Source organism: Puma concolor, chromosome E2 (genome assembly GCF_028749965.1).
Source record: "Puma concolor isolate L17-30 chromosome E2, mPumCon1.1.hap2, whole genome shotgun sequence".
In the NCBI taxonomy this organism is placed as follows: Eukaryota; Metazoa; Chordata; class Mammalia; order Carnivora; family Felidae; genus Puma; species Puma concolor.
Window position 1 is genome coordinate 46,409,148 of NC_141681.1, and position 25,149 is coordinate 46,434,296.

Here is a 25,149-nt window from a genome sequence, read left to right on the forward strand (position 1 = left end):
TCACAAAACTGAGAAATCTTTGAGAGATTGAATGAATATAAAATGATATTAAAGAAAGGGGTGCCTGGGTGGCTCAGTTGGTTAAGCATCCGACTCTTGGCTTTGGCTCAGGTCATGATCTCATGATTTCGTGGGTTCAAGCCTTGCATTGGGCTCTGTGCTGGCAGTGCAGAGCCTGCTTGGGATTCTCTCTCTCTCACTCTCTCTGTCCCTCCCCCACTCATGCGGTCTCTGTCTCTCTCAAAATAAATAAATAAACTTTAAAAATGTGTATAAAATTAAAGAGGTAAATGGCAGCTCAGACTATCTTCCATCATACTATATTAACACCACAAAAGGCAGGCCCTGAAGAGTATCCCATAACCAGAATGAGTGGAAGCTGAAGTAGGAGGTGGCTAAATCCAAAATCAAGGGAAGGATTAATTTGGAAAGCACAGCAAGTGTATCCTGGCCTGCTGACCTCAGTGTATGTATCTGTTCACAAACACACTTAGATATAGATAGCAGCCCACTCAGAATTGACAGAAATGTCTCTTCCCAAAGAGTTAAAGAAAACTAAAAATAGGAGAAAGAAAATAAAAGTAAGTTTAAAAATTAATGAACTAGAAAGTATAGCTACAAGAATGGACCGATACAGACAAAAGCTTTTTAATTAAGAGACTATTGAAGCATAGTGACCCTTGTACAAAATGGGTTTGAACTGTATGGGTCCACTTATACACAGATCTTTTCAATAACTAGGGTAAAGTACTGTTAAAATATTTTCTCTTCCTTATGATTTTCTTCTTTTCTTGGGGCATGTGGGTGGCTCAGTCACTAGAGCATCCAACTCGTGATGTCAGCTCAGGTCATCATCTCACGGTTCATGAGTTTGAGTGCTATGCTGTCAGCATGAAGTGTATTTGGGATTCTCTCTCTCCCTGTCTCTCTGTCCCTCCCCCACTCACGTGCATGCACTCTCTCTCTCAGAAATAAATAAATTTTCTTTAGCTTACTTTATTGTAAGAATATGCTATGTAATACATATAACATAAAAAATATGTTAGTTGAAGGGCGCCTGGGTGGCTCAGTTGGTTGAGTGTCCGACTTCAGCTCAGGTCATCATATCCACCTCCAGCCCTGCATGGGGCTCTGTGCTGACAGCTCAGAGCCTGGAGCCTGCTTCAGATTCTGTGTCTCCCTCTTTCTCTGCCTGTCCCCTGCTTGTGCTTTCTCTCAAAAAATAAACATTAAATTTTTTTTTAAATATTACAAAAAAATAATGTTAGTTGATTATGTTATGAGTAAGTCTTCTGGTTAGTAGTAGGCTATTAATAATTAAGTTTTTGGAGAGTCAAAAGTTATACACAGATTTCTTTCTACACAGAGGGGTTGGCATTCCTAACTTCTGTGTTGTTCAAGGGTCAACTATGTAAGATCTGTTGACAGGGTTTTTAAAAACTAGAACAAAGCTACAAATATTTTTAGGAGTAAAAGTAGGGACACAACAAGAGATGCTGTAGAGATACACAAAATAAGAGAATATATGAAAAACTCCATGCTAATAAGTTGGAAAATATAGTTGTTATGAAAAATTTCTCAGAAAAATAACTTCCCAAAGCTACAAAAAATAGAACATTTAAATAGATAATAAAGAATTTGAAAAACTACTTTAACACCTCCAAAAAGAAACATCAGGCCAAACAGTTTTACTGTTGAGTTTCCCCAAGCTTTCAAAAAACAAATAATTACATTTATGTTCCAAATTTTCCAAAGAATAGGAGTAAATGCCCATCAGCTAATTCACTGTATAAAACCAATAATACCATAAAGGCAAAAATGGGGAGAAAAGTAAAGGAAAATTAAATATCAGTTATATGATTATAAAGTCAAAAATAATAGCCAAATATTAGAAAATAAGTATGGCTTAAAAAAAATTTTTTATGTTTACTTATTTTTGGCAGAGACAGAGACAGAGCAAGGAAGGGAGAGAGAAAGAGGGAGACTCAGAATCTGAAGCAGGCTCCAGGCTGTCAACACAGAGCCCGATGTGGGGCTCGAACTCACAAACCATGAGATCATGACCTGAGCTGAAATCAGATGCTTAACCTACTAGGCCACCAGGCGCCCCTAAATATGGCTTTTTTTTTTTTTTTTTTTAACGTTTATTTATTTTTTTGGGACAGAGAGAGACAGAGCATGAACGGGGGAGGGGCAGAGAGAGAGGGAGACACAGAATCAGAAACAGGCTCCAGGCTCTGAGCCATCAGCCCAGAGCCCGACGCGGGGCTCGAACTCACGGACCGCGAGATCGTGACCTGGCTGAAGTCGGACGCTTAACCGACTGCGCCACCCAGGTGCCCCTAAATATGGCTTTTATACACATATATACACACATTACAACCAAGGTGGTCTGTCCTAGGAATGCAAGGCTAGCTTAACATTAGAAAAATCTGTTAACAGACTTAACCATATTAATTGCTTAAAGAGTAAAAACCATATTAAGAATCTCAGAAAAAAATATTCGTTGGAGTTCAAAACTGTTCTTGTTTTTTTAAATTAAATCAGAAAGAGTGTAAATTTCTTAATCTGATAAAGGATATCTATCTTTAAAAATCTACAGTAAACATCATACTTAAAGTGTAACATATTAGAATTATTTTTCCTTAAAAATTCAAAATAAGACAAGGATATCTAGCAATACTACTTCTATTCACCATTATACTGAGGTTCTAGCAAAGCAAATAAAATATAAAAGGAAGAAGGGAAGAGAGGAAGAAGGGAGGGGAAGGCCAGAAGACACAATAGAAAGATTACTAAAAGAGAAGTTGTCATTATTCAGAGAAGATATAGAAAGCCCAAGAGAATCTAAATCAATAGAAAAAATATTAGAACTAAGAGAGGTGCAGAATATAATACTAAACAAAAATCCATTGTATTTTTATGTATCAGCATAAAAACTTTAAAAAACACAATTTACAAAGACGCCTGCCTGGGTGGCTCAGTTGGTTGAGCCTTTGACTCTTGATTTTGGCTCAGGTCATGATCTCACAGTTCATTGGTTCAATCCACCTGAGAGCGTGGATTCTCTCTCTCCTCTCTCTGTCCCTGACCCACTCGTGCTCTCTCTCTCAAAATAAATAAACTTAAAAAAACCCACAATTTAAAATGTAGCAAAGATGTGCGTGATCTTTGTGGAGAACATTAAACTTGATCAGAAATTTCAAATAATGCATAAAATAATGGAGAATAATAATATGTCCATGTAATATTATTCACATAAGGTTCCAACAATAAAGGATACTATAGATGACAGCCTAGAAAACATTTGAAATTTTAGCTTTAAGCTTGATTGGAAGGGAAACTGTGACATTTACATACATATAAAGGGACATCAGAAGTGTTGGTTTCGTAAATACCTACACACACACACACACACACACACACACACACACACACACACACACACACAATGTAATTGGCTTGGGAAACTTAAGGTTTGAGATTTTGAGATTTAGGTGTAAAATTGAAGTGGATAATTGAGACTGAATATCTAAACATCCTCAGGATTACAGATATGATTGTGGCATCAACCACATGCTTGACATTTTGGGAGGTAATGAGGTCAGTTATGAAGAATGAATACTGAGAGAAAAGACTTATGGGTGTCTAAATAAAATAGAAGAACTAAGACAATATGATTTTAGCTATTAAGAAGAAAGAAGAGAATAGTATATGAAAGGGAGTTAGAAAAGTACCAAACTCAGAAAAAGGGAAAGCCTAGACCTTTGGAATTACAAAATAAATGGTCCTTGGTGACAAATATTTCAAAGTAAAGTGACAAGACCAGAAGTTAAGAGTGAACGTAGGAATGATTGAAGGCTTCTTCTTTGAGAAGTGAAGTATTAATGAAAAAATTTTATTTTTAAAAAATAGTATTTTAATCATATTTTGTTTCCTATCCACCTTTCTTTCCATGCCTTTTATACCAACTTATATTTCATTTTCACTACTCAGGGTGAATTTTTATGTTTATTTGTAATGTACAAGGTAGATACATACATGGGCATGAATTGGGGTATTTGCATTTTATATTTTTGAAGATCCTGCCAAGTTACTCATCAAAGAGGTTTTATTGACACTCTCACCTTTAAGAGACAGTATCTTTTACCCATTCCTGGTTTCAGTTCTTTTAGTGGTTTCTCACACAATAAATATTAAGGAATCCAGAGAAACAGTGAAAGAGAGAGGGAAACACAAGGATCCTGCACCATTGTCGGTGAGTTTGTGTCCCTCTTTCCCTTCTGCAGAGTATCTGATATTTTACTTCTTCAAATGAGGTTATTGGTACTCCTGCCATTTGATTTTTAGTTTTTCAGAAAGTCATTTAAAATAGCTACAATATCTATTCTGATAATCATTTTCTTTCTTTTTCCTTCTTTGAATCATCTTTGATTTAAAAAAAAATTTCAGAACGCTCTCTTTTTAGTACACTGAGAATACAATTAGAGCTTTAGAAAAATTCTCTCCCTTTTTTTCTTTCAATTCTGTTTCATTGAGTATCATTTTTTCTATTTGGTGTCCTTCTGTTAGATTCCTGGAGTGTTTTTGTATATTTAGCAGTTTTTCTCTACCTGCCTGTTCCTTCTGATAAAGGTCTAGTTCTAGCTATCCAATATGGTTACACTGGTCACATGGTTATTGAGCACTTGAAAGGTGGTCAGTCTGAATTAAAGAATGTAAAATGTCACACTATTTTTTTATTACATGTTGAAATAATATTTTAGATATAGTTTGTAAAATATCTTACTATTAAGTTCACCTATTTCTTTTATGTTTTTTTTTTAATTTTTTTTAACGTTTTTATTATTTTTGAGACAGAGAGAGACAGAGCATGAACGGGGGAGGGTCACAGAGAGAGGGAGACACAGAATCTGAAACAGGCTCCAGGCTCTGAGCCGTCAGCACAGAGCCCAACGCGGGGCTCGAACCCACGGACCGTGAGATCATGACCTGAGCCGAAGTCGGACGCTTAACCGACTGAGCCACCCAGGCGCCCCTACTTTTATGTTTTTGATGTGGCAACTAGAAAATTTGACATTACATATATTGTTCTGTTGCTCATAATATATTTTTATTGGGCAGTGCTGATCTAGTTACTTCAATATAGCTGAGAAGGAACCCATCAGAAATTGAAAAGACTCCTGGGGCGCCTGGGTGGCTCAGTCAGTTGAGCATCTGACTTCAGCTCAGGTCACGATCTTGCGGTCCGTGAGTTCGAGCCCCGCGTCAGGCTCTGGGCTGATGGCCCAGAGCCTGGAGCCTGCTTCCGATTCTGTGTCTCCCTCTCTCTCTGCCCCTCCCCCGTTCATGTTCTGCCTCTCTCTGTCTCAAAAATAAATAAATGTTAAAAAAAAATTTTTTTTAAAGAAATTGAAAAGACTCCAGATAAAAAATGGCAAGAGCTTAGAGTTATTTTAAGTATTCTCTGACAATTAGTAATGCAGTATTTTTTTTTTGTAATTCAGTAGGGCTAGAGATATATGGAGAATTGCCTTAGGAACTGGGAAGTTTAAATTTGGATTCTCTCTTTTGTATCTACTTGTCAGTCTAAAAACTTAGGAGTATATTCCTTCCTGTTCAATACCTGGCTGCCTGGTGAACATAGCCCACCTCAGAGCTGTTTATGAGTATAGACTATGAGAAGCACAGTGACATTCCAGATCCTAGGGACCTATGACAAAAGTATTTAAGTACAGTATTTCTTTCCTAAGCTACTATAAGGGACTGAGCTATAGTGCTGTGCATCTATATATTTCCATCTAAAGGCTATTAATGAGGTAATAGACATGAAATGAGGGCAGTCACTTTATTTTTTAACTGCTTTTACTAATTTTCATTCCCTGGAGTGTGGTAGATAAGTGCTCTGCTTCATTCTGTCATCCTATCCCCTGTTAATATTCCCAATCATGCAGGCATATAGGTCTGGGGCTTCTTTTAAGTTCTGACAGTGGTAAATAAGTTCTTTGATATTTTAATTGCTTATGTTTACATTTGACTTATAAATAAGAAAAGTACAGTGAAAAAATCTAAGTCACCAGAAATAAAAATTATGCTGGACAGTGATTATAAACATAGTGACCAAGTTAATTTAAGCATACATCTTTTAATCCAGAGTTACTACATATCTTTGTTCCTGTGTGCTACATACCTGTCTTAAGTGAATTTCAATCTCCTGTTTCTACTATAATGACTTCACACCATTTCCCTTCTCCAGTTCCCTTTCCACTGCCCCCATACATTTTATAGAATAGTAACAGTTAACATTAAGCATTGCTAGGCATTAATATGTGTGATGATAATTCATACAACAATTCTATGAAAAAGGTATTATCTCCTTTTAACATCTGAGAAAAAGTTCTGAAAGGATAGTAATTGGCCTATGAAAAATCTAGACATTTAAAAATGTTGGAAAGAACAGGGAATTAATAAATCATGGTGCATACAGAAAGGTTCTCTGTAAATGTTAAGAATGATGATGGATTTATTTCTGCATATACAGTCAACTAGTTTTTTACTAAGTGACCAAGAATGCAATGAGGAATGGATAATCTCTTTAAAAAAATGGTATTGGGGAAACTGGTTACCCATATACAAAAGATTAAAATTAGATCTTTATCTTATACCATACTCCAAAATTAATGCAGAATGTATTAGACTTTCATTTGGACCTGGAATCATTAAACTCCTATAAGAAAACATAGGGAATAAGCTCACTAAAATTGGTCTTGGCAATGATTTTTGTATTTGACACCAAAGCACAGGCAACATAAAGCAAAAATAAACAAATGGAACTACAACAAACTAAAAAGCTTCTGCACAGCAAAGGAATCAATCAACAAAATTAAAGGCAATCTATGAAATGGGAGAAAATATTAACCCCTTACCAGATACATAAAATATGATTCTACATATCTGGTAAGGGAGTAATGTCCAAAATATATAAGGAACTAATGTAACTTAATGGCAAAAAAAAAGCACAATAACAAAAATGGGCAAAGGACCCAAATAAACATTTTTCCAAAGAAGATATACAAATGGCCAGCAAGTACATGAAAAGTGCTCAACATCATTAATTATAAGGGAAATGAAAATCAAAACCACAAAAATGTCAATGAGTTATCACCTCACACCTGTTAGGATGGCTGTTATCAAAAAGGCAAAAGATATCTGTTGGTGAGGACATGGAGAAATGGAAACCCTTGTACGCTTTTGGTCAATATATGAATTGGTACAGGCATTAAGGAAAACAGTATGTAGTGTTCTCAAAAAATTAAAAATAGAACTGCTATATGACCTCACTTCTGCCTATATATTCCAAAGAAATGAAATCAGGATCTCAAACTTATCTGCATGCCCATCTTCATTGCAGCATTATTTACAGTAGCCAAGATATGGAAAAACCTTAGTGTCTGTAGATGGGTAAAGAAAACACACACACACACACACACACACACACACATCCAATGGAATGTTATTCAGCATTAAAAACAAAGAAAATCCTGCCATTTACAAAAACATAGCTGAACCTGCAGGACATTATGCTAACTGAAATAAGCCAGACACAGAAAAACAAATATTGTATGATCTAACTTACATGTAGACTATAGTAAGTTGAACTCACAGTGACAGAATGGTGGTGATGAGTGGCTGGGGAGTGGGGGGAAAGGGAGATATTGATCAAGAGGTATAAACTTTCAGTTATAAGGGTAAGTGCTGAAGACCTAATGTAAAGCGTGGTAACTTATAGTTAATGTATACTTGAAATTTGCAGAGACCTCAAGTATTTTCACCACACACACACGATAACACATAAGGTGATGAATATGTTAATTAGCTTGATTGTAGTAATCATTTCACAATGTATAAATATATGAAAACATCACACTGTACACCTTTATACATACAGTGTTGTCAGTCACAACTCAGTAAAGCTGGGGAGGAAGAAAAAGACTGATGGGGGAAAATGTGTAATAAGTAGGTCACAAAACCGTCAGCATAAGAATACAGTCATTGTCAAAACACTGATATACCAAATTGTTAACAGTGATTGCATCTGAAATCAATTATGTGTCAGCTTCTTTCTGAAGGGTATGATGAATATGGATGGGAACACCAGTGGCATGCCTGAGATATAGTAAGGAAGTAACTTGACAAAAGCAAATACTTAAATGTTATTTTTTTATTATGAAGTAGTTTAAATATACAGAAAGATATAGAGAATAAGAACCTACCTATAAACCAACAACCAGCTTTATCAATTTATAAGAATTGGCCATGTTTGCTTATTTTTTAAAGAAGTGAGTGATTAACAGATATCTCCTTTTGCATCCTTTTCTCAAGCTCATTTTTCTCCCCCTCCAGAGGTCACCACTGTTTTGGATTTAATTATTATTTCCATGAATGTTGTTATACTCAATCTATATGGTATTTAGCCATGGAAAATACACATAGCATCAATTTGCATATTTTCAAACTTTATATAAATGGTACCATATAATACAAAATACTGTCTAGTTCAATTTCATTAATATTGTTTTAAGATTTATCCATGCTGACAGAAATATCTCTACTTCATTCTTTTTAACTTGGGATCTAACTTCTATTCACCCTAATGGTTATTTTGATTGCTTTAAGCTTTTCATTCTTAAATAATACTGAAATAGACTTTCATGTATACTTCTCTAGACACATGAAGAGAGGAGAGACTATAAGAGGTTTAAGTGTGGAACTGCTGGGTCAGAGTATATGCATTTTCAACTTTACTAGATATTGCTAAATTATCCTAAATACAACTACTTCCAATAGCACTGTATGAACATTCGTACTGCTCCACATCTTTCCAGTAATTGGTACTATGATGCTTTTGCCAATGTAATGATTTTGAAATAGTTCACTATGATTTTATTTGCTTTTCCCTTACTGTAATGGATATAAACAATGATTCTAATAACCCCAAATGCATCTTTTCTCTATGGGTCTAAGCCATCTTAATCATATGCAGAATTTCTAGAAATAGGTCAGACTCGACAGCTGTCTTGCTTAAGAGTTCACACTTCATAGATGAATTTAGAACAAAGCTGTGAAATTAAAAGGAAAAAAGACCTGAGGAATTTTGGTTCTAATTGGAGTGAATTTGTGAATTAGGAATAGCTGACAACTTTTATTAGGCTGTCTCTTCAGCTTAGACCATATAATACTCCTCAGTTTATTATTTTTCATTTTGCTAGGTCTAGAAAATCTGTTGTTTTATATTTAAGTGTTAATGATTTTAGCCTTTGAAATTTAACTCCATGAAGACATAGTCTTAGTATTGATCACTATTGTCTCCTTGTGTCTAAAACCATGTCCAGCAAACGGTACTCAATATTCACTGAAGGAGAAATTATATATATATTATATATATATATAATATATATATTATATATATATATATATAAAATATATATATATATAGGAAACCCTATATATATTTGTCTGTAGCTTTTTACCCTTAATTCCTATTTGGTTTAAATTTTACAACCACTGGCTAAAACATTCACAAACTTTATACTTTTTCTGTGGTGTAGAACAATTTAAATGCTTCTTAAATTACTTAGATTCACCCATACAATTGCGTGGGCCTGGTATATTTTTATGGGACAGTATGAATTTCTATGTTTATTGGTTTTTTGGAGTTGTGATCCTCTATTCTTTTCTTGATCTAAATGTGAGTTCTGTATTCTTCTCAATCATCATTCTCCTTATATTGTTTATCCAATTCTCTTTAGAAACTTCCTAAAACTGGTTGTAGGTGTTAGTAGTTCTACTACTTGTTGTCTATCCTGATTACGTATCTAGAGTGCAAAGACTCCCATTTATGTTTCTAAAATTTTTAGGTTTTCTTAATTCTGACCTGCTGCTTCCCAGGGATGTTCTACTTTGTCCACTGAAGAATTTTGTTCTAGCTGTGGAGTAAGTAACTTAACATATGCTGAGTATGTAGAACAGTGCCTGGTGCAGAGTAGACACTCAATACACGTTAGCTATTATGATTTATTGAATATCTGCTATAATTGATGTGCTACGTGAAGCACTTTACATGCAAATTTATTCCTTTATATGCATCAGTCTACGACAGACACTATATCATTTAATAATCACAGTTCTACAATACAGTATCCTTTATTATCCCTATTTTAAGAATTAAAGAAAACCCTGAGGTTTAGATAAGTCAAACAAATTACTCAAAGTCGTACAATGCCACAGCAGTTGTAGAGCTGATTTTCCAGAATCTAAGCTCTTAGTCCTGGGAAGTGCCTAGTGCTCAGTGAAGGAGACTGGAATAAATAAGACTGAAAGGTATGTAAGAACCAGATAATGAAGCACCTCATAGACAATTTAAAGACTGAGGATGTTAGCTTAAGAAAATAATAAGCCAAAAAAGAAAAAAAGGTTTTAACTGGAGGCAGTGATGTATTCTTATACTCAAAAAAATCAGTTTGGGGGGCGCCTGGGTGGCGCAGTCGGTTAAGCGTCCGACTTCACCCAGGTCACGATCTCACGGTCTGTGAGTTTGAGCCCCGCGTCGGGCTCTGGGCTGATGGCTCAGAGCCTGGAGCCTGTTTCCGATTCTGTGTCTCCCTCTCTCTCTGCCCCTCCCCCATTCATGCTCTGTCTCTCTCTGTCCCAAAAAATAAATAAACATTGAAAAAAAAAATTTAAAAAAAAAAAAAAAAAAAAAATCAGTTTGGGGCATGGTGGGAATGAATTTAAGGGGATCAAAAGTTGATATAGGAAGACCTCTTGGAAAGCTACCGTATGGTGATTGAGGTGAGATGAATCTACGGTGACTTTAGAGATAGAAAAAAAAGAACATAAATTCTGGATATATTTATGAGATAGTGTCTAGAGAACTTGGTGATTGACTGGATTGGGTGGTGAGAGTGACTCCCCAAGATGGATTCTCTGATGATGAGCAAGGTGTGCATGCTGCCTGAAAGTTTTCTTGCATTCCTTACATTCATAGGGTCTCTCTCCAGTATGAATTCTCTGATGTTGGGCAAGGGATCCACAGTAACTGAAAGCCTTTCCACAAACGTTACATTCATAAGGCTTCTCTCCAGTATGAACTCTCTGATGCTGAGTAAGGGATGAGTCATTGCTAAAAGCCTTCCCACACTTAATACATTCATAGGGTTTCTCTCCAGTATGAACTCTTTGATGTTGGGCAAGGTAGGCAATCTGGCTGAATGCTTTCCTACATTCTTGACATTTATAAGGTTTTTCTCCAGTATGAATTCTCTGATGTTGAGCAAGATGTGAATTCTGGCTGAAAGCCTTCCCACATTCCTTACATTCATAGGGTCTCTCTCCAGTATGTATTCTCTGGTGTACAGTAAGGTATGCACGAAGGCTAAATGCTTTCCCACAGACATTACATTCATAAGGTTTCTCACCAGTATGAACTCTCTGGTGTTGAGCAATGGATGATCTATTGCTAAATGCTTTTCCACATTCAATACATTCATAAGGCTTCTCTCCAGTATGAACTCTCTGATGTTGAGCAAGGTAAGCAAACTGGCTAAAGGCTTTCCTACACACTTTGCATTCATAAGGTTTTTCTCCAGTATGAACTCTCAGATGCTGAACTAGGTGTGCATTCTGACTGAAGGCTTTCCTACATTCCTTACATTCATAGGGTTTCTCTCCAGTATGAATCCTCTGGTGTTGAACAAGATTTGATCTCTGGCTGAAGGCTTTTCCACATTCTACACATTTATATGGTTTCTCTCCAGTATGAATTCTTTGATGAAGAGTAAGAGATGAGCTCTGGCTAAAGACTTTTTCACAGTCATTACATTTCAAAAGTTTTTTCTCTGTATAGATACTCTTGGGCTTAATGGCCATTAAATTTTTTTTAAAGCTTTTCTTATGTGTATCATGTTTATGTACTTTCTCCTCTTTGGTGGTTATCTGTTGTGTATGAAGCAGTGTGTTCGGATGGAAATTTCCCCAAGATTTGTTATATTCTTGTGCTCTTTTATTAACAAGGGCTTCTTCATGAGTGATTGTCTCTTCCTTGAAACATGACTTCTGATTTACTGGCTGTGTCTCAAAATGGTCCTCACATTTCCATTCTTCTCTTAAACTGGAATACTCAAGGCCACAGCTTGTAAGTTTTTCTAGAATCTTCTGGGATGATTGTGCTTCATAAATATCTTGCTTTGAGGTTAATTCTTCAGTCTCACACCTAGATTCCCAGCCTGAAAAATAATTTAAAAACATGTCTCCTCTATGATGTACCAGAAGGAACATTTCTGAATTTACATTCATAAAGTGAAGTATGTGAATTTAATAACAAAACCCACAAGAACATTGGCTTTTGTAGTTCTGATGTTTGCAAGAAACTGAAAATAGATCATACAGAAACTTGAAGAGGAATGATTAGAAATTATAAGAAAATTAGTAAGGTAGGGGTGCCTGAGTAGCTCAGTCGGTTAAGCATCCAACTTCAGCTCAGGTCATGATCTCACGGTTTGTGAGGTCAAGCCCTTCATCAGGCTCTGTGCTGATAGCATGGAACCCACTTTGGATCCTCTGTCCCTGCCCCCCTCTCTGCCCCTCCCTCACACTTTCTCTCTCTCTCAAAATAAACATTTTTTTAAAAATCAGAAAGGTAAATCTCATGTCAATAAGGAATTATGGAGATGGATGGACTTGGTTATAATTTTATGCATGTATGAATAATACAAGCACTGAAATAACATCCATTATTATAGTTGTTTCTTGCAAGAATATTTATCAAACCTTGTGCCAAAGTCTTCTAATGCTTTTGATATTAAACAAAACAAAGATCCTTACCTTTATGGACCTTATATTCTTGGGGGAGATAGGAAATAAATGCTAAATGAGTAAATTTTATTATATGTTAGAAGGTACTAAGTGCTTCAGAAGAAGAAAATCAGGGTAAAAGAGATTAGGAATGTTGGTAAAGTCAGAGGTAGGAATAATTAATAAATTAACATTTAAGCAAAGATTTGAAATAAGTGAAGAAGTCAGTCACTTAGATATTGAGAAAGAGCATTGTGGGTGGAAGAAATAGCCTAAAAGTAGAAGCACATATGATATGTTTAGGGAATAGCAAGAAGGCCAGTGTGTCTGGAGAGGTGTTGTAGGAGATGAAGTCAGGAAATAAAAGATAAGATTATTTAAGGTTTATATACTTTCTAAGGAATTTGGTTCTTATCCTGAGTGGGATGGAAAGCCACTGAAGTGTCTGTGGAGTAGAGGAGTGATACTTATGTACAGTTCAATGAAAATACTGAATGGAGGCAAATATGGAAGAAGTAAGGGGACCTATGAATGTAGTAATCCAGGTGAAGATGATGAGGATCCAGACCAGAGAGCTATCAATGGAGGTATAGTGAGGTGGCCAGATTCTAGATGTATTTTGTAGGAAATGCCAAGAGGATATCCTGACAGATTGGATATGGAAAGTAACAGTAAAAAGAGATGAGCAAGCCTTCAAAGTTTATGTCCTGAGCAATAGAAGAATGGATTAGCCATCAACATTGATGGGAAAGGCCATGGGCACAGCAGGTTTAGGTGGGGATATATGTAAGATCTGGAGTTCAGTTTTGAACATAATAAACTTAAAGTGTTTTTAATTTTTATTTTTAAAAATATTTATTTATTTTGAAAGAGAGAGATGGCATGAGTGGGGGAGGGGCAGAAAGAGAGGGAGAGAATCCCAAGCAAGCTCCACACTGTCTGCACAGAGCCTGATCCAGAGCTCGAACTCACAAACTGCAAGATCATGACCCAAGCCGAAATTAAGAGTCAGATGCTTAACTGACAGCCACCCAGCCAAGTTGATTTTAGACATTGAAATGGAAATGCTGAGAAGGCAGTGTTATGGACCCATAAGACTGAATTTAAGATAGAAGTCTGGACTAGAGATTTTAAACTAGAAATTGCCAGCATATACATGGCAGTTAAAGAGAATACATTACCAAGAGAATGAGTATAAAGAGAAGAGAAAGGAGCAAGTAATGAGCCCCAGAGCACTCCAACATTAAGATATTTGGGAAAAGAGAACAAACCAAAAGAGATTAAGAAGGAACAAATGTAAACCTAAAAAATCATGGCTAAGAATATTAATATCACATGATATGAAATTAAATGTTGTAATGAAAATCAACTTGTTCTGGGGTGCCTGGGTGGTTCAGTCAGTTAAGTATCCAACTTCAGCTCAGGTCTTGATCTCACAGTCTGTGGGTTCAAGCCCCGCGTTGGGTTCTGTGCTGACAGCTCAGAGCTTGGAGCCTGCTACAGATTCTGTGTCTTCTCTCTCTGCCCCTACTCCACTCATGCTCTGTCCCTTTCCATCTCTCAAAAATGAATACATGTTAAAAAAAATTTTTTTGAAAATCAACTTGTTCAATGATTTATACTGAAAAAGATTAAAATACAGAATCACAAAACACACACAGTACTGGAATATTAGTCAAGAAATGTCACAAAAGTTATAATAACAGCAGCTAATAATAATGACCATTAAAAAGAATTGTGAATATGTTGTGACTTGCAAAACACCAGAAATGAATCATACCATAAATAAAAGGCAAATAGAATGTAGAAGCTATGTAGAAGAAGGGAGATTACTATACTATTTATACTTATTTTTTTCAAATAAGATTGTTATCATTTTGCAACTTCTGAATCAATTTTAAAAAGCAATAGAGGAAGGCATAAAGAAAATAACATCAGGAGATAACTAACATTGACAACAACAATGAAGAGGGAAAATACCCTAAAAATAAACTTTGCGAGAAATGAGCAAAAAGCTTTACAATTCTAATGAGGGACCTGCCCCCCCCCCTTAAATTTGAATAAAGGGAGAAGATGCATACTTTGTTTTTCTATATGAAGAACCAAAATGTAAAGCCATTAATTCTAAAATTAACCTATTACTTTCATTCAATTACAGTCAGAGCCTCATAGTGAATTTTTTAAAAAACTGGGTAATAAAGAATTTGGCAGGCTTTTGTCCATAGTTCCAAGAGGTAACCCTCTAACCACTCTAAGTTACTGGAAGGAGTATAATTGTGAGGCCCTTGGACCATACCTGATAGTTTAATATTTTATTTACTTTTGAGAGAGAGAGAGAGAGAGAGAGAGAGAGAGAGAGAGCACGAATGGGGGGAGGCAGGGGGCAGAGAGAGAGGGAGACATAGAATTTGAAGCAGGCTCCGGCCCTGAGCTTCAGCACAGAGCCTAATGCAGGGCTTGAACTCATGAGTTGTGAGATCATGACCTGAGCTAAAGTCAGACACTTAACTGACTGAGCCACCCAGGTGCCCCCATACTTGATAGTTTATAGCTATAGTTCATGACTCATGGCATGCCCCTAGATAGTTTTTGCTAATGTGATGACTTAGGATGGAGGCTAGCCATGCCAGAAAGACCAACCATGTGATTAAAGGGTTGGTGCTTTGAGCTATCATGGTATCAGTCTGGGAAGGGAAGGAGGCTGGAGACTGAATCACATTGGGCATTGGGCAATGATCCATTCAATCATACCTACCTAGTTAAACCAAAACACAAACAAACAAATAACTCTGTAACACTGAAGCTCTCTTGAAAGCTTATTCTTTTGAATATTGAGATGTCTGGAAGGCCCTTTCATGTTTGCAACTCTGCCAGACCTTGCCATTGGTGGCTGTGCTTTTGGCTGGTTCTTTGTTATCTTTTGCTACAATAAAACTGTAATCATAATATGGTTCTTTCCTGACCTCTGGAGGTCACTGTTGTGAGTTATCAAACCTGAGGGTGACTGTAGGCACCCTCTTATCTGTAGCCAGCTAGTCAAATGAGAGTGGCCCTGAAAATCCCCAAACTTGCAGAAACTATCTGAAATAAGCACAGTCTTGTGGAGCACCATTCTCTCAGATTTTTCAGTTTGGCAAACTGACTTCAAGAATTTTTTTTTAAAATCCTAAAGTTTATCAAAATAGTAAACATGTATCCAGGATAAGACTATATGCTGTCCATAAAACATGCATTAATAAATTAAAAAAATTTTTAATGTTTTTATTTATTTTTGAGAGAGACACAGAGCGTGATGGGGGAGGGGCAGAGAGAGACAGGGAGACACAGAATCTGAAGAAGGCTCCAGGCTCTGAGCTGTCAGCCCAGAGCCCAACATGGGGCTTGAAGCTGTGAATTGCGACATCATGACCTGAGCCGAAATTGGATGCTCAACCAACTGAGCCACCCAGGTGCCCCCGTGCATTAATAAATTTTAAAAGACTGAAACCATACAAATTATCTTTCTCAATCATAATGAAATGAAACTAGAAATCAATAGCAAAATAATACTGGAAAAATCCACAAATATGTGGAAATTAAACAACACACACTTAAACAACCAGTGGGTCAAAGAAGAAATCACAAGGTATCTTGAAACCAATGAAAAGAAAAATATAACATACCAAAAAGTATGGGATACATCAAAAGCAGTGCTAAAAGAGAAATGTAAAGCTGTTAATGCTTACATTAAAAAAGAAAGATTGCAAATCAACAACCTAACTTTACATGTGAACAAACTAGACAAAGAGCAAACTAAACCCAAAGCTAGGAAAAAGAATATACTGAAGTAGAGATCAACAAAATACATAGAAAAATAATAGAATCAACAAAACCAAGAGTTAGTTCTTCAAAAAGATTGACAAAACTGACAAACTTTTAGTTGGACTGACTAGGGGAAAAACAAGACTCAAGTAACTAAAATCAGAAATGACAGGGGCCACATTACTACCAATTATAGAGAAATAAAAAGGATTATAAGAGAGTAGTATGGACAACTGCATGCCGATAAATTGGATAAAACAGACAAATTCTAAGAAACACACAACCTTCTAAGACTGAATCATAAAGAAAGAAAACCTGAACAGACCCATAACTAGTAGGTTGACTGAATCTGTAATCCAAAACCTTCCAACAAATAAAGGCCTAAGACCAGATAGTGTCTGTGGTGAATTCTATCACAGGTTTAAGAATTCACATAATCCTCCTCAAACTCTTCCAAAGAAATGAAGAGGAGTGAAGACTTCCAAACTCATTCTATGTGGCCAGCATTACTCTGATACCAAAGTCAAAGTAAGATACCATAAGAAAACTAGAGACCAATATCCCTTACGAGCACTGATGTAAACCTCATCAACAAATACTAGCAAACTGAATTCAACAGCATATTATAAGGCTTATACACCATGACCAAGTTGAATTTGTTGCTGGAATGCAAGGATGGTTCAGCAAAAATTAATGTAACACACATTAACAAAATGAAGGAAAAAACTCAAATGATGCAGAAAAAGCATTTTATAAAATTCAACACCCTTTTATGATAAAAACACTGAACAAACTGGCAACAAAAGGAAACTACTTCAACATAATAGAAGCCATATATGAAAAGCCAATAGCTAACATCATATTCAATGGTGAAGGACTGAAAACTCTCCTCTAAGATCAGGAACAAGGCAAGAATGCCCACTTTGACCACTTTTAGTCAGTATAGTACTAGATGTTCTAGCCAGAGCAATTAGTCAAGAAAAATACATTTTAAAAATCCAAATTATAAAGGAAAAACTAAAATTTGTAGATGATATGCTCTTATATGTAGAAACACTAAAGACTCTACATCACCCCCACCACTTAGAATTAACAAATTCAGCATAGTAGCAAAATACAAAGTCAACACACCAAAATCAGTTGTATTTCTATGCATAATCAACAATCTGAAAAGGAAATTAAGAAAACAACTCTATTTACAATAGCATGAAAAAGAATAAAATAGGAATTAACGGGATGAAAAACTGGTACAATGAAAAAACTACAAAACATTGCTGAAAGAAATTAAAGAAGATGTAAATAAATGGAGATATCCTGAATTCATGGTTACAACATTAATATTACTAAGACAGCCATACTACCTAAAGCTACCTACAGATTCAGTGCAATCCATATCGAAATTCCAATTATGTTTTTTTCAAGAAATAAGAAAACTTCATATGGAACCTCAATGGACCCTGAATAGTCAAAACAATCTTGAAAAGGAAGAAGAAAGTTGGAGATCTCACACTTCCTGATTTCAGAACTTTCTTCAAAGTTCTACAGTAATCAAAACAGTGTGGTACTGGCATAAAGAGACATACAGACTAATGGAATAGAAAACAGAAAGTCCAAATATAAACCCTCACATGTATAGTCAAATGACTTTTGATAAGGGTGCCAACAAATAGGAAAAACCCACAGCTAATCTTACTCTCATTGAGGAAGAACTGAGCACTCTTCCACTACGGTCAGGAACAAGACAGGAATGTCCACTCTTACCACGGATATTTAACATAGAACTGGAAGTACAAGCCACAGCAATCAGAAACCACAAGAAGTAAAAGGCATCCAAATTGGCAAGGATCTACTATTTGTAGATGACATGATACTCTATACAGAAAATCCAAAAGACTCCACCAAAAAACTGCTAGAATTGATACATGAATTCAGTAAAGTTTCAGGATACAAAATCAATGTACAAAAATCTGTTGCATTTGTATAAACCAATAATGAAGCAGCAGAAACAGAAATCAAGGAATCAATCCCATTTACAACTGCACCCAAAACAATAAGATACCTAGGAATAAATCTAACCAAAGAGATGAAAAGACCTATACTCTGAAAACTATAAAACACCGATGAAAGAAATTGAAGATGACACAAAGAAATGGAAAAACATTCCATACTTAAGAATTGGAAAGCAAATATTGTTAACCTGTCTATACTACCCAAAGCAATCTACACATTTAATGCAATCCCTAGCAAAATATCAATAGCATTTTTCACAGAGCTAGAAAAAACAATCCTAAAATTTGTATGGAACCACAAAAGACGCCGAATAGCCAAAGCAATCTTGAAAAAGAAATGCAAAGCTGGAGGCATCACAATTCCAGACTTCATATTATATTACAAAGCTGTAGTGATCAAGACAATATGGTACTGCCACAAAAACAGACACATAGATCAATGGAACAGAAAAGAAAACCCAGGAATGAGCCCAAAACTATATGGCCAAATAATCTTTGACAAAGCAGTAAAGAACATCCAACAGAATAAAGTCTCTTCAACAAATGGTATTGGGAAAACTGGACAGCAACACACAAGAGAATGAAACTGGACCACTTTCTTACACCATACACAAAAGTAAATTCAAAATGGATTAAAGACCTCAATGTGAGGCAGGAAACCATTAAAATCCTAGAGGAGAACACAAGCAGTAACCTCTTTGACATTGGTCGTAGCAACTTCTCACTAGATATGTCTCCTGAGGCTAGGGAAACAAAAGCAAAAATAAACTATTGAGACTTCATAAAAATAAGAAGCTTCTGCACAGTGAAGGAAACAATCAATAAAACTAAAAGGCAACCTACAAAATGGGAGAAGGTTTGCAAATGACATATCTGATAAAGGGTTGGTATCCAAAATCTGTAAAGAACTTATACAACTAAACAGCCAAAAAACAATCCAGTTAAGAAATGGGTAGAAAACATGAATAGACATTTTTCCAAAGAAGACATACAGATGATAAGGGTGCCAAAACCATTCAATGGGGAAAGGACAGGCTTTTAACAAATGCGGTGAAAATTGGATATCCACATGCAAAACAATAAAGCTGGGCTCTTGCTTTACATCATATACAAAAGTTAACCCCAAGTGGATCAAAGACCTAAATGTAAGACCTAAAACTGAATTATTTTTAGTTGTTAACATAGAGAAAAAAAATCCTCATAACATTGACTTTAGCAATGATTTATTGGTTATAATACTATAAAACATAGACAACAAAAAAGGAAGTAAAAAAACTGAATTTCATGAAAATTAAAAACTTCTATGCATTAAAGATTAAAATCATCAAAATAAAAAAGCAACCCACAAAATGGGGTAAAACATCTGCAAATCATGCATCTGAAAATGCATATATATCCAGAATGTATAAAGAACTCCTACAACTCAGTAAGAACACAATTTAAAAATAGACAAAGGTCTTGAATACACATTTTTCCAAAGAAGAGATACAAATGTCCAACAAGCATGAAAAGATGTTCAACATCACTAATCATTAGGGAAATGCAAATCAAAACCACAAAATGCCACTTCATACTCATTAGGATGGCTACTGTTAAAAAAAAGAAAGAAAAGGGTGGCTGGGTGGCTCAGTTGGTTGAGCATCCAACTCTTGATTTCAGCTCAGGTCATGATCCCAGGGTTGTGGGACTGAGCCCCATGTTGGGCTCTGAACTGAGTGTGGAGCCTGCTCAAGAGTCTCTCTCTCCCTCTGCCCTTCTCCCCTGCTCGCGCGCTCTCTAAAATAAAAAAGGGAAAAAAAAGATTAAAAACAAACAAGAAAAGAACAGGTGTTGGTGAAAATGTGGGGAAACTGGAACCCTTGGCACTGTTGGTGAGAACGTAAAATGGGAGAGCCTCTGTGGAAAACAGTATAACAGTTCCTCAAAAATTAAAAATAAAATTACCATAAGATCCAGCAATTCCACTTCTAAGGATATACCCAAATAATTGAAAGCAAGGTTTCAAACAGGTATTTTTACCCATATGTTCATAGGAGCATTATTTACAATAGCCAAAAGATGGAAGCAACCAAAACATATGTCATTAAATGGATAAACAAAATGTGATATATACATACAATAGAATATTATTTCACTTTTAAAAAGGAAGAAATTGTGGGGCACCTGGGTGGCTCAGTTAGTTAAGCATCAGACTCTTGATTTTGGGCTCAGGTCATGATCTTATGGTTCATGAGTTCAAGTCCCGTGTTGGGCTCTGTGCTGACAGCATGGAGCCTGCTTGGGATTCTCTCTCCTTCTCTGCCCCTCCCTGGCTTGCTCGCTCTCTATCTTTCTCTCTCAAAATAAATAAGCAAACATTAAAGAAAAAGGAAATTGTGACACACGCTACAAGATGAATGAACTTTGATTACCCCTTGTGAAATAAGCCAGTCAAAAGAAGACAAACGCTGTATGATTCTACTTATATAAGGTACTTACAGCAGTGCAAGTCACAGAGAGAAGGTGGAATGATGGTTATTGAGACTGGGGAAAGGGAGAATGGAGAATTACTGTTTAATGTGTATAGTTTCAGAGTTCTATGGCAAGATGCTGGTGACGGTAGCACAACACTATGAAAGTACTTAATGATAGTGAATAGACAGTACTTTAAAAACAGTTAAGAGTAAATTTTGTTATATGTGTCTTACCATAATTAAAATAATTTTGGAGACAAAAGAATAAAATCCTGAATAAGGAAGAGACCTTATAGATAAGTAAAAAGAACTATGGTCCATTAAAAGCAGACAAATGATGTGAAGAGACAATTTTAAAAATAACTGGGTACTAAAGGCATGTAACAAAATCCATCTCATGTGTTCAAAGAAAATTAAGAAAACACATTATGATATTATATTTAATCTACCACATTACCAAAAGGTGTAGATGCATCCTTTCTCATTCAGAGGGAGTGTATATGGGTATAAAATTAGAGCAACATGGTAGTGAGTAACTAGATCCTTTAACAGTACACAGGATCCCTGTCCAGCAATACAGCAGGCTAGTTAAAATGACAAACCAGACATATTAAAACAAACAAACTTAAGATGTTGTGTAAAAGAGAGAAAATATCTTTTTAGATGTGTTGCAAATCTGGCAAAAAATTAAGGTAAACTCCCAGAGGTCAAAAAGACTTCAAAAGTTACTTTTGAGTCAGTAAGGGGCAACTGTTTAACCTGGATCAGTTTAAAGCATCAGTTTAACCTGGATGAGAAAGAAGGTCATAGGTACATCTAACTGGAGTTTTAGGAAAAGAAAATACAGTGAATAGGGGAGTAATAATATGTGAAGAAATAACCATTGATCATTACCCAGAAACTGTTAAGACCAGAATGGTCAGATACAAGAATCATAATAAATCTTAAGTAGAGCAATTAAAATGAAATATGGGGCACCTGGGTGGCTCAGTTGGTTGAGCCTCCAACCTCACCCCAGGTCATGATCTCATGGTTCACAAGTTCAAGCCCCACGTCAGGCTCTGTGCTAACAGCTCAGAGCCTGGTGCCTGCTTTGGATTCTATGTCTCCCTTTCTCTCTGCCCCTCCCCTGCTGACACTCTGTCTCTCTCTGTCTCAAAAATAAGTAAAAACATTAAAAAAATTTTTTTAAGTGAAATCTACATTTAGGGGTGCCTGGGTAGCTCATTCAGTTAAGCATCTGACTTTTGCTCAGGTCATGATCTCACCGTTTATGAGTTGGAGCCCCACACAGGGCTTCGCACTGACAGTGCAAAGCCAGCTTGGGATTCTTTCTCTCTCCCTCTCTCTCTTCCCCTGCCCCCACTCTCTCTTTCTCTCAAAACAAATAAATAAACTTAAAAAAATTACATTTAGACACACCACAGTGAAAATATACAGTAACATGAACAAAGAGAAGGAAGTTTTTAAAAGAAGCAAGGAAGAAAATATTAACGAGAACTGACTTCTCAATAGTAACAATAGAAGCCAGAAAAGTATACAGTGTTATCTTTAAGGTGCTGAGAAAAATAACTGTCAATTTATGAATGCATATATAAAAAGATTCTTACATGCATGATATCAAAATAAATATACAAAACAAATGAGTAAATAACAAAATAGTTTATATAGTATATTTATTGATAAAGGATTTGACACAGGTAAAAGTTCTGGTATATAGAGAAGAATGGTGAATGAAGAAAATGAAATGTAGGTAAATCTAAACAACACTAAAACTAATGGTCTACTTTTGTAACTTCATAAAACAAAATAACCATTTATGAGATTAAAAGAAATAAGAACTGAAATGAGAGTAAGTGAAGTTAAAACATTCTAAGGTTCTTATATTTTTAAGGGAGGAAAAAATTAAGGTAAAGAATGATTTTAGACTTTGTTAAGATGATTATAGAGTTAAAATTTTTTAAAGATTTTATTTTTAAGTAATTGCTAACCCAATGTGGGGCTCTAACTTACAACTCCAAGATCAAGATTGAAGGCTCTGCTCACTGAGCTAGCCAGGTGTCCCATAAATGTTAAATTTTCTAAGCTAATCAATACAAGAAAAAAAATAGACTGTATAACTTTCAAATTAGCAGATGGAGAAAAAGTCAAGAAACAAGAAAAAAATGGAAAAAGAATTTATAAAAGAAAATAAGATGGTAGAAATAAGTCCAATTCTATTAGTAATACCAAAACATGTAATTGACTGCCATCATTTAGTTAAAACACAGATTATCATAGAATAAAAAACTGTTTAGCTATATATACTGTTTACAAGAGAAACACAGAAAATAAGAGAATAAAGGGATAGAAAAACTACATCAAGTATTAACAAAAGAAGACTAATATAGCTACACTAATATCAAGCAAAATAATTAAGAGAAAAATCATCCTAGATTTAAAAAGGGTAACAATAATATATGGAAGAATTTACCAGAAAGATAGAACAATCCAAAAACATATGACCTAATAAAATATTTTCAAAACAGAAATAACCAATTGTCAGAATTCTTAAAAAAGTATATATTCATCATCAGAATTTTTTAAATAATTTTTTAATGTTTATTTATTTATTTTGAGAGAGAGAGAGAGAGAGAGAGAGAGAGAGAGAGAGTGCGTATGTGCATGGTGAAGAGCCAGAGAGAAGGGGAGAGAGACAGAATCCAAAGCAGGCTCCACAGGGTCACTGCACACAGCCTGAGACATGGGGCTTGAACCCATGAAACCATGAAATCATGACCTCAGTCAGAAATCAAGAGTTGGACGCTCAACCAGCTGAGCCATCCAGGTGCCCCTCAGAGATTTTTTTTAAATCAATAAAGACACAGAAGATTTGATCAGCAAAATTAATGAGCTTAATCCAATGAACATATATCAAATGCTGTACACTCCACAACCAGAAACAGAGAATATTTTTTAGGACACAACAACCACTTAACCACTAAGACATAAAATAAGTTTTCAAAGAATTTGAATTAAATAGACCATGTTCTCTAACCACAATGCAATTAAAAAATTTTTAATTTGGAACTTAAAAATTCCACTTAATTCATGGGTCCAGAAGAAATCAATGGAAATTAGAAAATGATTAGATATACATGACAACAAAAAGATGACATATCAAAACATGTGGAATATATCCCTAATATAGTCTTAAGTGCTTATAACAGAAAAAAGAAAGCCTCAAAAATAATGAATTATCTAACTTTAAAACTTAAGAAAAGAAGGGCACCTGGGTGGCTTAATTCATTAAGCATCCAACTTAAGCTCAGGTCATGATCTAGTAGTTTATGAGTTCAAGCCCCGCATCTAGCTCTATGCTGACAGCTCAGAGCCTGGAGCCTGCTTCAGATTCTGTGTGTCTTTCTCTCTCTGCCCCTCCCCCACTTGTGCTCTGTCTCTCAAAAATAAATAATAAACACTAAAAAATTTTTTGAAAAAACCCAAAACTTAAAAAAAGAGAACAGCATAAATAAATGCAGGAGGAATTAAATAATAAAGAGGAGGAATAAATGAAATTTTTAAAAAGATAAATTAGAGAGCGTCAGTGAAGAGAAAAATGACTGAAAATACTAAAAAAAAAATGATAAATCCATGGAAAAATTTGTTTCTCCCTTTTTGGGAGGAAAAAGAGGTCATAGTTACATATACTACCAACTTTAGATAAGAGAAGATAATGGGCAACTTTAATAAATTTGAAAATTTACATAGGACATAAAAATTCTCAGGAAAAAATGCTATAGCTTCATTACTATAGGAGAAACAGAATCTTAGAACAAACTGAATTAGTTCTTTTCACAAGAAATTCTTTTTACAAGAAAATCACAGGACAAGATGAACAAAGATCTACCAAACATTCAAAAAACAAAGAATTTTGATTTTACACAAATTATTCTAAGGAAGAAAAAGAGGAATACTCACCAATAGATTTTATGAGACTAGTATCTTGATTCTAAAATCTGACAAGAAGAGTTCATGAAGGAAAAACTGAAGGT

General features: G+C 35.4%; 1 protein-coding gene across 8 annotated transcripts in view; it reads right to left on the minus strand.

Moving 5' to 3' along the window:
- Positions 1–10,737: 10,737 nt before the first annotated feature.
- LOC112851031 (uncharacterized) overlaps positions 10,738–25,149 on the minus strand; it is a 37,557-nt gene continuing 23,145 nt past the window's right edge. For 7 of the 8 annotated variants that reach the window (XM_086691004.1, XM_086691002.1, XM_086691000.1 and 4 more), the window contains one exon: positions 10,738–12,284. In XM_086691004.1, coding sequence (XP_086547130.1) covers positions 10,927–12,284 — 1,358 coding nt within the window. In that variant the 3' untranslated portion in view covers positions 10,738–10,926. Of the gene's footprint in view, positions 12,285–16,514; positions 20,305–25,149 lie in introns of those variants that run through there. The other variant, XM_086691005.1, reaches the window with a different exon arrangement.